Source organism: Salvelinus fontinalis, chromosome 4, assembly GCF_029448725.1.
Source record: "Salvelinus fontinalis isolate EN_2023a chromosome 4, ASM2944872v1, whole genome shotgun sequence".
NCBI classification, from domain to species: Eukaryota; Metazoa; Chordata; class Actinopteri; order Salmoniformes; family Salmonidae; genus Salvelinus; species Salvelinus fontinalis.
In genome coordinates this window covers 35042685-35057455 of record NC_074668.1, presented here as the reverse complement: position 1 = coordinate 35057455, position 14771 = coordinate 35042685, and the positions used below count along the sequence as shown (strand labels likewise).

At 44.3% G+C, this 14771-nt stretch overlaps 1 protein-coding gene across 5 annotated transcripts in view; it reads right to left on the bottom strand.

The window, feature by feature from the left end:
• Nucleotides 1-14361, bottom strand: part of LOC129853623 (transcription factor COE2) — a 38002-nt gene extending 23641 nt beyond the window's left edge. For 2 of the 5 annotated variants that reach the window (XM_055919846.1, XM_055919844.1), the window contains exons 1-6: nt 13702-14361; nt 10717-10873; nt 8231-8294; nt 7038-7093; nt 6835-6908; nt 5239-5307 (exon numbers count right to left, since the gene is read on the bottom strand). In XM_055919846.1, coding sequence (XP_055775821.1) covers nt 5239-5307; nt 6835-6908; nt 7038-7093; nt 8231-8294; nt 10717-10873; nt 13702-13835 — 554 coding nt within the window. In that variant the 5' untranslated portion in view covers nt 13836-14361. Of the gene's footprint in view, nt 1-5238; nt 5308-6834; nt 6909-7037; nt 7094-8230; nt 8620-8749; nt 8965-10716; nt 10874-13701 lie in introns of those variants that run through there. The other 3 variants (XM_055919845.1, XM_055919847.1, XM_055919848.1) reach the window with 3 other exon arrangements.
• Nucleotides 14362-14771: the final 410 nt, after the last annotated feature.

The window sequence follows — 14771 nt, the reverse complement described above, 5'->3', positions numbered from 1 at the left end:
AATTGACCCACATTATTTTCCAGAAGTAAAAGCAATTTAGTGTATATTGATTTAAAAGCAACCGTGTGCCCACTTTCATTCGCTGCTATGTGACGGCCAGACAAAACAACCAAACGTGCACATAACTAGAACCAGGAGTAGAAGATCAATACGGCCCATAATACAAGATGAAGAGCAATGGATTCCTCTTAGGGTCAACTATTTGAAGTCTTCGCAAGGGAGCTCTAATCCCATTTCTAAAAGTGGGCTTGACCACAACCATTACTGCTGCCTATAATAAGTATTTTTTATCATTTAACACATAGGAAAGGATTTATCTGGTCTAATTGATGAGAAGAAAAAAACTTGCTATGGAGGATTTTGTATGTTCTCATTGACAGAAAGGAAAACTAATGTATCTCTCTCTTGCATCCAGTCTTTGTGAAATGGCTTGTCGTTTTGAAAGGGGGAAGGGAAAAGCGATATTGACAAAATTGGAAAATTCCCATTGATTATTCCTCTTTCCTCAGAGTGCTGGCTTGTTAAAAAAAAGACCCTTCCTGAAAACACGATCAATTAGTGAGATAGTGAATGCCATTGATCCCCTCTCCGGACTCTCTCCTCCCCTGCCTCCCTTCTCCTCCCTTACGATGGATCTTTCATGCTTTCCTTATGACCATCTATTGATTCCAACCTCCTACCCAAATGTAAAACCACGCTCATACACTCCAACCCTGCCCCCTCCCATTAACCAATCCAAACTTCCCATTCCTACAAACACTAGCACTAATACTGACTGTCTGTCTCTATTGTAAAGCATGCTCCTCTATAAACACAGAGGCTAGCGCTCATATAGTTCTCTAAAGGTCAGGGGTCATCTGGCAGTAATGCCACTGTTAACTGACCTGTCTGTCTCTGAGTAGAGAGTAGAACTCCTTAGGTTGGAGGAGTGAGGGACACAAACAGGGATGTGTTCTGGTATATGTAAGTTAGACAAGCACTGAGAAAATATCAAACCCAGACAATGCAAAAGCTGTGACAGCAAGGCCTGTAAAAAAAAACGGAACATATCAGAGAATGGAGTATGGAGTTCTATGCTACAGCCATACAGTCAGTTCTCTTTGAAACAGATCACTTAATCACAATGAGTCAATGACGTGAGTCATTCAGCAACAGGGCACGTGTGAATGTCATCCACAATTTGAAATTGGAAAAACAGAGGAATCAATCAGTCAATTAATCAATCAAAGATCATTTACATCTTCAAAACAAAGAGGTCCCCCTCAATTGCATAAGATAGTCAGTGAGTGAGTGACATATTCAACAATGACAAGACTAGTAAACGCTGCAAGCAGTATGACCTGATCAGTGCATTATATGAATAGGAGTAAGGGTGTCTTAAAGAGTCATCTCCCCATTCTGACTAACCCCCAACACATCCAAGCCCCCTACCCCCACTCCTGCATCCCGCCATCCCTCCCTATGGATCAGCTGTGATCTCCTCTCTCCCCTTTCACTCAAATCAGGATTAGGGAGAAGGAGGGAGCGGAGCAGCAGGAGGGGATTGGGAGGGGGGGGGACAATATGGAAAGGAGATTAGAAAATAGGGGGTTTGGGCCGTTTGGGGAATTGCAAACTCCCTTGTACTTGGGTAGGTGTCCTAATGACACTGCCTAATTATCACAAAATTTGATGGGCTAGGATGAGGGGGAGAGAGAGGGATAAGGGAACACAAGGCAGAGGAAGAGAGAAAGGAAGTGAAAGAAAGATAGAAAGAGTGTGGTAGAAACACTGGTATAAGCATGAGAGAGAGAGAGAGCGAGAGAGAGAGAGAGAGAGAGAGAGAGAGCGAGAGAGAGAGAGAGCGAGAGAAAGAGAGAGAGACAAAAGGAGAGATAGAGAAGCACAGAGATTGAGAGAGAGGGAAAGGGAGAGAAATTGAAAAAGAGAGATGAGAGCGATTCAGCGGCAGTAGGGGTGGCAGTAGGGAGGGTGGCAGTAGGGAGGGTGGGCCCCAGCACGCTGCATGCTAATTGGAGAACAGGTGTTGGGGCTGGGAGCAGGAGGATGATTACTGCACCCTCAGAAACAACCCACACCCCCACCCCCGCCCACACCCACCACACACACACACAAATAATCTAGGCCCCAAGCAGTGACAGGGGTAAAAGTCAGGCAATGGGTCACCTACACACAATTGCACATGCATCCATACACTATAAATGCATAAATAAATAAACATCTGTGCACATCCATGCACAAACACACACAAACAGAAAAATACATGAATTTATGTACACACAAACAATGTACATATGGGCATATTCACACAGACACGTTCTCCCTCTCTCACACATACACACATACAAAGCCACAAGAAATACATTTGGGATTTCTGCAAGGACACAGTGCAACAAATTCCAACAGCTTATCCCAAATTACATAGCTGCTAATAGGCTGCTCCCCAAGGAGAGGGATCCATGAGCCTGTCAAGAGGGAAAAGCTCCTATCAGGTCTGGATGGGCACAGTGTGATTAGGTCAACGATCCCATTTAAAACCATCCTCACAGCACCACCATCAGCCTGCACAGGCTCGCACACTGATACAGATCCTCCAATTCACAAGCCCCCTGCACTACTTATGAACAATCTTTGGAGAGGTTTAGCCATGGAAGATGGAGGAAAAGGATAGTTGGGAAAGTAATGCACTAAATGAGAAAAACAGCTGCTCCTAGGGATTCTGGGAAAATCCAAAAGACAACAGCCCAATTTTTCCGTTATATGAAAACTATCTTCAGCAGAGATCCTCTGAGACACACTGTCAACAGCCAGCCAGCTTGAACAGAGGAGAAAAAGAGAGAGAGAAATCTTTGACATGTATGAAGTGAGTGTATTTTAGGAGGGAGGGAGGGAGGGAGGGAGGGAGGGAGGGAGGGAGGGAGGGAGGGAGGGAGGGAGGGAGGGAGGGAGGGAGGGAGGGAGGGAGGGGCGATGTAGGTTGAAGAGATGACATCACAGAAAAACTATTGTACATAGGTCTGCTTAAGAGCATTCATCACAGTGGTTAACTCCATGCAGACCCTGTGTGACTTCCAAAATCCCTGGGACGTGGAAGCCCTCACACATGCCGATTAAGGTAATGCTCTGTCTCCCTAAAGCCTGATAACTGGCTGTCAGTTGGGGAGGCTGCAGACAAGACATATGTGTGAACCCTCACATTGCATGATAGACCCTAACTCTTCATGATTCTGACAGGGATGTTTTTTATTCATACAGTATATATGGCAGGAGTTTAGGACTGTGTACAGAGTTTTTTTTGTAGGACAGTGTGGACTAAGTGCAAGGGGCGGTCACAGTGTTCTGTGTGCTGATCACCAGTGCAAAGGAGGCAGACAGACAGACAGAGTGTACAGTATCTGCATGTGTTAGCACCACAGTCACTAACAAACACAGATGCTTACATTAGCAGTGACAGGTATACTACAGAGACGCTAACTATCACAGACGCATGCCTCAGTGTCATAAACACTCACAGGGTGGGTGCACTCCATTAACCCATTACAGTCTAAGCCCTGTCTAAGCCGGGGGAGGGGGGGGGGGTCTACTAAGCTATATGGAATTGTTTTAAGAAGGTCATACCAAGGATCATTTTGCTATTTGATTTTGAATTTTAAGACCCCTTGAAGTATAAAAAAAAATGTATTTGGCCTTACTTCTATTAGCCCATACAAATGCATTGAATAAGAGATGAACTACATGGAACAACAGATAGTCTCCCTACAAAAAGGATGTTTGTTCTGAAGTGTCTGTCCTATATCCAAGATATATATCTTTTACATGTATTTAACCCCTTATTTTTGTCACTAAACAGTCCCCATATATACTTCCATAAATGTTTTCAACTGGTACCGCGGGACCTCCAGACGAATCTGGACAGGCAAAACAACCAACATGTACTTGTTTATGAGAGTCTCACCCTTCCACAGAGGGGTCATATTACTGTGTAGCCTAAACTGTTCGGACGTTATAGACAGAAGTTGGCAGATCGGCTGTACCGACTTCAGACGAGTCTCAAGACGCTTGTGGGGGATTGAGACGCATCCAATGCAAAATAAAACTGATATCTCTAGCTTAAACTGACAGATTTATTTATTTTTTACCCCTTTTTCATTATATTCAATTGGTAGTTACAGTCTTGTCCCATCGCTGCAACTCCCGTACAGAGGTTGAGAGCCATGCGTCCTCCGAAACACGACCCTGCCAAGCCACACTGCTCGCTTAACATGGAAGCCAGCCACACCAATGTGTTGGAGGAAACACCATCCAACTAGTGACCGTGTCAGCGTGCATGCACCTGGCCCACCACAGGAGTCGCTAGAGCATGATGGGACAAGGATATCCTGGACAGCCAAATCCTACCCTAACCCAGACGACGCTGGGCCAATCATGCGTCTCTCAGTCGCGGCCTGCTGTGACACCTCCTGGGATCGAGCCCGGATCTGTAGTGACACCTCTAGCACTGAGATGCAGTGCCTTAGACCGCTGCACCACTCGGGGGCCCCTAAACATATATTTTTTTATGGGAATGTTTTATTATGCTAATTCAATTTTCGCGGGGGCGTGGACATCGACTCCATGGTGTTAAAGGGATCTGGCACAGCAACACAGACCTAGAGGGTGAGCTCCCAAATACACACACACCCACAACAACACACACGGACTGTACACACTTGCACACATATTTAACATGCAGACATGTATGCACCTCGCCATCACCCTTACACATCCACACCCTGCCCTCTCTCCCGTTGCCCCCACTAACCATTCCTCTCCCACTAGGCCCTCTGTCTTTACTGGGCATAAAAACTTATTTGTGAGATCTCATCACCTGGATCTGGGTCTCTGCCCTCACTCTGCCCTCTCTCTCTCTCTCTCTCTCTCTCTCTCTCTCTCTCTCTCTCTCTCTCTCTCTCTCTCTCTCTCGCTCTCTCTCTCGCTCTCTCGCTCTCTCGCTCTCTCTCTCGCTCTCTCGCTCTCTCTCTCGCTCTCTCGCTCTCTCTCTCGCTCTCTCTCTCAGTAAATGTTAATGTGCATCCATGAATTGATGTTTGTGTGAGTAGTGAGTATTTCTGCATCTGAGTATGTCTGGACATCTTAGAGGCATAAGAGGGACAGTTGAGGGGGAGACAGTGGAACACAGGCTCAATTGGGGTGTTTGACGTTGTCAGGGTTGTGTGAGCGGGTGACAGGTGCTGTTACCTGTCAATGATGACTGGGTCAGAGGGCGTCTCGTTGCGGTTTCCACAGCTTTTCTTCTCACAACAGCGACTGTGTTCCAAAAGAACAACCAGAAAACACAACAACACAGTGAGTGAAACAAACCAGCATGACAGGACTGATCTTTCCTCTGGCCCGTTCACCGTTCCAGACTGCACTGATCCAGGGAAACAAAAAGGGCCAAAGGAGAGGAGGGGAAAAAGAGACAAAAGAATAAAAGAAAGGGGAGAAAAGGTACAACAACGGACCATACAAACAGGGAGACATTATTCAGAAGTGAAAAGCCAGCCTGGCAATCTGTCACATTGATTTCGAAATCAAACTCAACCCCCACCCAATCACCCACAGACAAACACATCAACACACACACACACACACACACACACACACACACACACACACACACACACACACACACACACACACACACAGCATCCTACAATTCGTCAGCAGTCCTGTCTGTGGAGCCTGCTGGCCCCCCGGCCCCCCCTCCAAGTCCCCTCCGCTGCATAACAAAAAGTGCCCCCACCCCTAACCATCTGCCACTCCTACACCTCGCTTCACCCCTCTCGTGTCCCAGCTTGGCCCTGCCCCCCTCTGCCCCCCCTCCGCCCCCTGTCAGACGGCCTCACTCCCCAGCTGTGACGCTTGCCCTCTGCCTCCCCGGCTCTGTTATTAGCCAGCTGTGAGTCACATTCGGGCATCTGCTGGCTAAACAATGGCAAAGCCCACTCAGTCTTAGCCCCTCTTCCCCTGCCAAATCCCCCTCTCCTTCCCCCTCCTGCCCTCAAACCCTGGGTCACTGCCCCACTTCCCCAGCACTCACTCGCTCTCTCCCTCTGTCCCTCTCTTCCTACCTCCTTAACTCCAAAAACACTGCATGCATAGTGAGAAAGCCCAGTCTTACTAAAGCACCATAACGGCAGCCCTCTTCTTTCACCCTGAACCATTGCTGCCACACTGTCTTATGCCTTCTACACATTATGCATAGTTTCCATGCACTCTGTTAGAAACTAAAGCTTTCAGAAATCAGAGAAACTATCTAATTCTTATGTTTCAACAGGGTTCCATTGTGGACCATTGTCCACGTAAAACGTAAGGGGCTACGGTGGTGATGGGGGTTGGGGGGGTTAATTATACCCTGAACATGTTTCAGTGGAGGTTCAAGGAAGTCTGGCTCCCGTAGCTCCCCCTGTCCATGAGGGATGCTCCAGAGAGAAACAGGAGCTGGTGGGGGACTCGGGGGCTACAGGAGAAGGCAGCAGGGGGCTCACACTGTAACAAGCCTGAAGACAGACAGGCTATACTTTCACTTCAACCCCAGTCTTATTTTCAAATGGCATACCACATGTCAGACACATCAAGATAAAACAAAGAGACATGGGTGATGGATATTTTGATGAATATGATTTCCTCCATCTGTTAGTGTGTGTGTGTGTGTGTGTGTGTGTGTGTGTGTGTGTGTGTGTGTGTGTGTGTGTGTGTGTGTGTGTGTGTGTGTGTGTGTGTGTGTGTGTGTGTGTGTGTGTGTGTGTGTGTGTGTGTGTGTGTGCGTGCGTGCGTGTGTGTGTGGCTCACCTGCACATAACCTCGTGAGTGAGCAGAACACGGCACATTTCAGGATTCTTGTTCTGTCCCTCATATGCTATGGGCTGAGAGAGAGGGAGATCGAGTGATGGGGGAATTAGATGGGGGAATTAGATTTCATGTGCAATCAATCAAGCTGTAATCAGGAGTTCCACAGCAGGCTAAATCCAGTCAAGGCAAACAGGGCTCCTTACCTGTTTAGTGACTGAGTCAATAAGTCGTGCATAAAGATCCTGTTCCGTACGAACCCCTGCACACAGACACATACACAATCAGTAAAGGAAACTAAACTAGACTCATCTCACAACGACAACCTAATCCTGAAGGCATGTGATATGAGTGTTTTAGACGGGACATTTATTTGATTCCCAGAATGGCCATTCCCTGGGTCATCCATACAGGTCAGATGAGGAGCAGTGGAGGGCTTTAGGAGCTCTGGGATCTGACAGAGAGCCTCCCAGCATGCTTTTAGAAAACACCTGAACCTTTGGTCTCTGGGTGCTTCAAAACTACTGGTTTTACTTCCTTGAAAGCTGCCGTCGATGTAATGAATTGCGTCTGAAGAGCACCACGTTTTATCAGAGGGATTTTATTATGAAGCCTATGCAGAATACTGCTTTTGAAACGGGTTCCTTTCATCAAAGTCTCAATCTGCAGGCCTTTGGTATGGCTTGGGGGAAGGGGAAGGGAAAGGGAGGGTGTAGAGGCAGGCATGTGTGTACAGTGTACAGTGTACAGTGTATGTGTATGAGTGTGTATGGTGGAGGTCTTTCTGGTACATGTCTTTTATCTCCTCTCCCATGGGTGCCACGGCGATGGCAGAGGAGGGGCAGTGGAGGCTAATGGGAACCAGAAATCTCTTTGCATATCCCTTGTCTGATGTTGTAACACCCTGTGGGGCACTGTGTACCTTGTTTCCCTGTTTATGGGCAAGGAAGCAGCTCCACACACAACTACATCTGGGGCTGAAAAAACTCAGAAATTGGATGAGTGGATAGATATTTAGAAGAAGGGTGAGGTGGGATGAGAGGCAGAGGAAGTGGCAGGGAGAAGACCACTGGGATAGAGAGGGGGGGGGGGGGGGTTCAAGTGGGCTTTTTGCTCTCATATTTGGAACGCATGAGAAGTGGTTATTTCCATATCATGTCCATTCCATGACCATACCATTAAGATGCGGAATAGTGTTTGGTCTGTGGTCCAGTCTCAGGACAACCTGTTCCTCCTCCCACTCTGAAGTGGTCAGACACTAAAATGTCTCTGGGACAAAGAATCAAGAGACATGAAACCACACAGAACATCAATACCCGAGTGGCCACATTCTCACACTGACATGAATGGGACATGCTGCTATCTGATGCTATGGCTGATGATTTGAAGGTGTACTCACCATTGCTGTAGAGAAGCTGTATCTTGTAGTGCGTGCCGTTGTTGGTCTTTTCTCCCGTCTGCTCCTTAGAATGAGACGACAAACAGACAAACAGACAAACAGACAAACGCACAGATGCAGTCATGCAGTTATAGCACTGGTGAGGGCACAGTTAAGCACAGTTAAGTACATCTGGGCATCACTAAGCACAGTTAAGCAGAGTCAGGCTCCTCTAATCCTGCACTTCATCCTTCCCTGGGAGTGGTGTGGGGATCCCAGGGTTGTAGGCTCAAACCCCCAGATGGGACCCTGCACTGGGCTCCAGAGCTGGGTGCTTAACCTTGAGTTAGCTCCTCTTTTTAGAAGTTCAACTGCAGCACATCTGACGTGAAATCCTAAAGCCGTGGGATCTGTATGATCAAATAAAATAGAGTGTACCCATTATCATGTATGCTATGCAACAGTGAACGTGCACATAAGCTCGCGTGTGTGCGTATGTGTGCATGTGCGCAATGTGTCTGTCTGTGTGCGTAGGCCTACTCTGGATATTCCAGTGAGTGGAAACGACTGTAGTGCTGCGAGAGTGAGCAGCAGTCGACCTTGACAGAGAAACTTCCCTTCCTCCATCCTTTCTTCCCCATGGCTCTACACCACCCTCTTTTATTTTATCCCTCTCTTTCTTTCCGTTTCCAGTCTCTTGCTAACTGGTCTCAAAGGAATCCTCTCTGGTCCAATAACCCAGGGAGCCGTCATCTCTGAGCAAAAAGAGAGGAAGACAGGGAGAAAGTAAGAGATACGAGAGGAAGACAGAGCTAGGGAGAAAGTAAGAGATAAGAGAGGAAGACAGAGCTAGGGAGAAAGTAAGAGATAAGAGAGGAAGACAGAGATAGGGAGAAAGTAAGAGATAAGAGAGGAAGACAGAGCTAGGGAGAAAGTAAGAGATAAGAGAGGAAGACAGAGATAGGGAGAAAGTAAGAGATAAGAGAGGAAGACAGAGCTAGGGAGAAAGTAAGAGATACGAGAGGAAGACAGAGCTAGGGAGAAAGTAAGAGATATGAGAGGAAGACAGAGCTAGGGAGAAAGTAAGAGGTAAGAGAGGAGGACAGAGCTAGGGAGAAAGTAAGAGATAAGAGAGGAGGACAGAGCTAGGGAGAAAGTAAGAGATATGAGAGGAAGACAGAGCTAGGGAGAAAGTAAGAGATACGAGAGGAAGACAGAGCTAGGGAGAAAGTAAGAGATACGAGAGGAAGACAGAGCTAGGGAGAAAGTAAGAGATAAGAGAGGAAGGAAATAAATGAACATATTAAGAGAGATGAGCGAAGGTAAGAAAGAGAGAAATGTACAGTATACAGTAGAGACTGGAACATAATGTTTAGTAAATATTCACAGAGGAACATTTATATCTCTGTATCACCCTTCTACCTTTGAATAACAACAAAACCAGATGCCAGGTTAAACATGCAGAAAATGAACTCCTCTGCAGCCATCATATCATTCTGCCTTGCCCTGGCTGTGTGTGTGGCGCTAGGGGAAACACTGATAGCCCTCAGCCCTGGCATTAGCACTGACACTCTCTCTCTCTCTGTCTGTAAAACAAAACCGTGTTTGAACTTCCGTTGACAGGACAGTGCCCTCTTTTCTCTCTCTCGAGGGGAGAGCTGTTACCAGTTTGGACCACAAGCCTCACACTCCCAGCTCGAGTTTAACCACAAGGCAAAACCATCCATCAACACTGGGCATAAGGCTTCCACCATGCAGTGTACCCCTCCCCTGCCCTGTCGCTCTCTGTCTGTCTCTCTTGTTCTCTCAAAACTCTCTCTCTCTCCTTTTCTTTCTCTCTCTCCCTCTCTCTCCCTCTCAATCTGACTGCCACTCTGCACCTCTTCCTCTCCTTCTTTTGACCCAATGTCTGACCTGAGGAATGTACTTCTCCCCCCTCCGGAGTATTTAGAATGTGGGGGTGGGAGGAAAAGAGACTTTGATGATTTGGTCACGGTAAAACTTAACAGAGGCCAGCGTAATTTGCATTTTTACAAGTAGTGATGTCCCACTAATGAGTAAGGCTGTTAATTAGTCATTAGGTATTATTTTTCAATCGCTCACCATCAGCTCATCTCATTGGAAGGGAGGCTTGTAACATGGAGCTGTCAGCTGTTCAATAAGCTCAGCTTTATAGGGGACGTGGAAGGTCAAGTTAAACGCCTGTACACTACAGGTTGCATAGAAATGTCCTGCTATGGGTTGTGTAAATGTGTAAATGTAGTCAGCTTAAAGTTTTGCTGCATTTGCTGTAATGCCAGATAAATCTTCATTCTATTTCTATAGTAAGAGCTGCCACCTTTTCTTCACTCTCTCTTGTAAACTTATGGAAAGTAACTTGAGACTTGTGATTTGATTTCAACAATAGCGAACACAGAGGACATGCGTAATAAAGAGAAATTCATGGAGAAATATGCACAAATATACTCACACAGTCAACAAACTGAGACAAACAAACACACACACACCTTGTCCTGTTCCACAAAATCCACGAAGGAAGTCCTCTCCACCTCTACAGGCTGTCCGTGTCTGTCATAGAGTGCCAGGACGAAGTGGAAGAAGTTGGACTTGCGCAGGTTAGAGGGTGGCTGCTTCTCAAAGTGGGCCCTGGAGAGAGCTACACCACTGTAGAGAGGAGAGGAGAGGAGAGGAGAGGAGAGGAGAGGAGAGGAGAGGAGAGGAGAGGAGAGGAGAGGAGAGGAGAGGAGAGGAGAGGAGAGGGAAATTCACTTACACTACATCACAATCCTCAGTCACACATAGCAAACACTCTTAAAATCTAATCAAAATCACATTTTATTGGTCACGTACACGTGTTTAGCAGATGTTATTGCGGGTGTAGCAAAATGCTTGTGTTTCTAGCTCAAATAGTGCAGTAATATCTAACAAGTAATATCGAACAATTTCACGACATATACAAATACACACAAATCTAAGTAAAGGAATGGAATTAAGAATATATCAATATATGGACTAGCAATGTCAGAGAGGCTTAAACTAAGATACAGTAGAATAGAATAGAATACAGTATATACATATGAGATGAGTAATTCAAAATATGTCAACATTATTAAAGTGACTAGTGTTCTATTTATTAAAGAGGCACAGTGATTTCAAGTGCATGTATATAGGCAGCAACCTCTAATGTGCTAGTGATGGTACATTACAACTCCAGTCACTGTTTATTAAGGTGAACTGTATAGACTACAACAGAATCATTCATTTCTAGATTTAACATTGCAACATGAATTAGTCAGGAATGGCAATATGGAGGAAATTTGTTTTGAAAATACTCACTGAACAAACAATGTGGGGAAACCCATTAAAGGAATTATAGACTATTTGATTTAAATGCTTCATTAAGATTGTAAGAATAAACAGCTTATATAGCCTAACTGTATGATGCAATCATCTTATGCTTAATTTTCACAAAAGGTCATTTAGATTATTTATTAGCAACAATTCAAGAATCGCATTGGGTTCAATGACTAACTTTCTATGCATGACCTACCTGGGAAATCGCGAATTATCGATGGTGGAATGAAATCAAAATGTTGACATGTACCAAAAAATAGCATGAAGTGCTCGCAGTGTTTATGTAATTAATGGGTGGGTCAAAGTTTGACTTGCTCCAAGCGTGAAGGCCTAGAGCTTAATTAACAATGATTGTTTATTGATGTTTCGCCTCTTACACTGGGTGAGATAAAGGCTGTGTTTTTTTCGACGCTGCAAAATATGAAGAAGTTTAAAGGTCTACTGTGAAAGTTATTTTGGCACTCATGCTGACCTTCGAAAAGTGAAAGGAGAAAAGGTCCAAAGTCAGACATAAATGAAAATGTGCTGTTGATAGGATAATTGTGTCTAGCCTCCATGTATCCATTATTGTATCGCTGCAGAATTTAGGCTTGGAAGAAGACGGAAAATTTAAATTTTCCTATAGGTTGAGAAGCATCAGAGTTCAGGGAAAGTTATATTATATCTGCTATCTGGTGAGTATTATGAAAAGGTGCTATTCAAGATGTGACCAATTGAAAAGGGTTTCAATCAACAAATGTGTTTCGGTTGTATAAAATACATGTAAAATAGGAAAAGACTGTGATCGTATTAACGCTCATTTGAAATATCAGCCATAACCTTATTTAATCGAATACACCAAATTACAGAGGTTTTCAATTTACTACAAAAGTTTGTTCTGTTGCCAAAAAACTGTTTATTTAGGCAAATACACCTTTGAAAGAAATGCTAAGCTACCTTGTATGCATGCTTACTTTTTTGCATGTTCTCCTTTGAAAAGAAGGCTACATCATTTATACCAAGGCTATCATAACACCCTGTAGATGTAGCCTACTGGAGTATTTTAACATTATGAATACACAAAAGTTGATTTTAAACCAGTATGAAAAACACTGTCAAAGTTTTGAAAAACTTTTGAATAAGATAATGGTAGACTAATTGATTTTGGGGGAAACAAATGATAATACGAATATGAATTTGTCTACTGATTAATATTTCAGTAGACAGGCCAACATAATTGTATTATTATTATCATTATTATTGTTATTGTTATTATGATTAGGCCTATTATTATTATTTCTGAGCTATTATCATCAACTTAAATCGTCATTATTGGCTATAGGCCTAATATATGGGGATAAGAGAATTTCTGGATGGAGATATAAAATCTTTAGTAGATAATTCAACATGGATAAAATAACAGATTCCAACCGTCAAAAGCCTTTCATGCGCGTCCTATAGGCCTACAAATCAATACCCAAGAGGTGGAATCCTCACTAAATTAACATTATTCCGGCCCGTGCGGTCACTTTCGTGACAGAATGCGTTTTTGTTTTATTGTTGTGTTTTGTTATATCCCTTTCATGCTGCTTGTGACACTGCCACCACTCGCTATTGACAGCGCGCACACCGGAAAATCAGGACTCAGCATACAGAAAGCCAGGGATGCTTGAGATAGATTTTTCTACACAATTGTCAACTTTACGCCCGGGCCACTTACTCCCAAAGACAACCTGTTGTTTTTTCGTTTCATCTCAAGTCTGGATAAGTTTAGGGTAAATGAGTATCACACAAGAGCCATGAGCATAATCAACAACAATACTTTATATTTGACTGCGTTGCACCACAGGTCACTTTTATAGGCTAGTCTATAGGCTATGTTACGGTGATCTGTGCGCCATCTAGTAGGCTATTTGTCATTTACCTTTATCATTTTTTTCCCGAGCATAGCATGCTTTAGGATATAGAAATTGTTGAAACCATGTGCATAATACATTGACTCCTCTTGCATGCTTAAATAAGTCTAACCTAATCATCCATTAAAGCAATTTCTTATACGTGCGTTAAACTGTTTTATGTTGTGCTTAGTTGCCAATACGAAAGATTCGTGTATTTCGTCAAAATACCACAGGACTTGAGAACCTGAAGGTGTACTGTACCTTTGCGCTGCTACGTTAGCATCCACAACACCGACATTACGCACCCAGGACCGGACTGGATCCATCTCCTCTCCTAGAGTTCTTTCTTTTAATCCGCTGACGTCTCTTATCAGGTGCTCCTGGATCCCGTACATTTAATACACAAATCCAATGGTGTTCTTTTCAGAGTAAACGAGAGAGCAATATCACTTTGGCAAAATAGAACTGGGAGGTACGTTCCAGGATGCTGTTATCGAACACTTGGATGATGATTGGGGCTTCAGAGCTGCCCAGGGGAAATAATAGGCTACTGCGTGTCCACTATTCTGTCTTCAAACGTGCTCTTGAAGGGAAACAAGCAATAGATGTATTTTCCCGTGGACTGCAATCATTGTCCACAAACAGGGGATATGTAACGTCAAACGTCGGTTCGACCATAAACAAGGGTCACCTGTTTGGTGGACACGCGCGCACTCCTGGACAGTCTCGTGCACACCGTAGTCTATTCCACAGATATGCATGCACACACACTTCCACACGACAGTTCTAAAATCAGGTGGCAAAATCTTTCTCAAACAAAGTAGCAGAGACCTTTTTCGCTTTGATTGTATGGGCTAAAGAGCTGGCAATAATGCTCTGCTTCACTGTCCTGGAGCATGTATGAGTTCCTCTGTCGGGATAGGGTCTGGAGGAGGGGCTACACTGCCATATGGGGGACCGATTGTTGAAATGGATGCTCTCATTGGTGTAAAATGTCTCCGTTGGTTGGACTTTTTGAGCATCCAGCTAGCCAAATAGCTCTCTTGTCTCTTCAAACTTTTCTCTGGTGAAGTCCTACCCAAAGTGTGCTTCAGATCTCAGATGAAAGTGCCATAATATGAACATAAATTAAGGCTAATAACATTATTTTATTTTTTTATCCTTTCGTTTTAACTTTTAAACATTTGGTCACATATTCAGACAACAGACCTTTATTATTTTCAGCAGAAAGAATGGATTTTTTAAAATAGACTATCGAACTAGGCTACATTGTGTTAATAATTAAATGATGTTATTATTCTATGTTGAAATCCCAAATGGAAGTTTCAGTG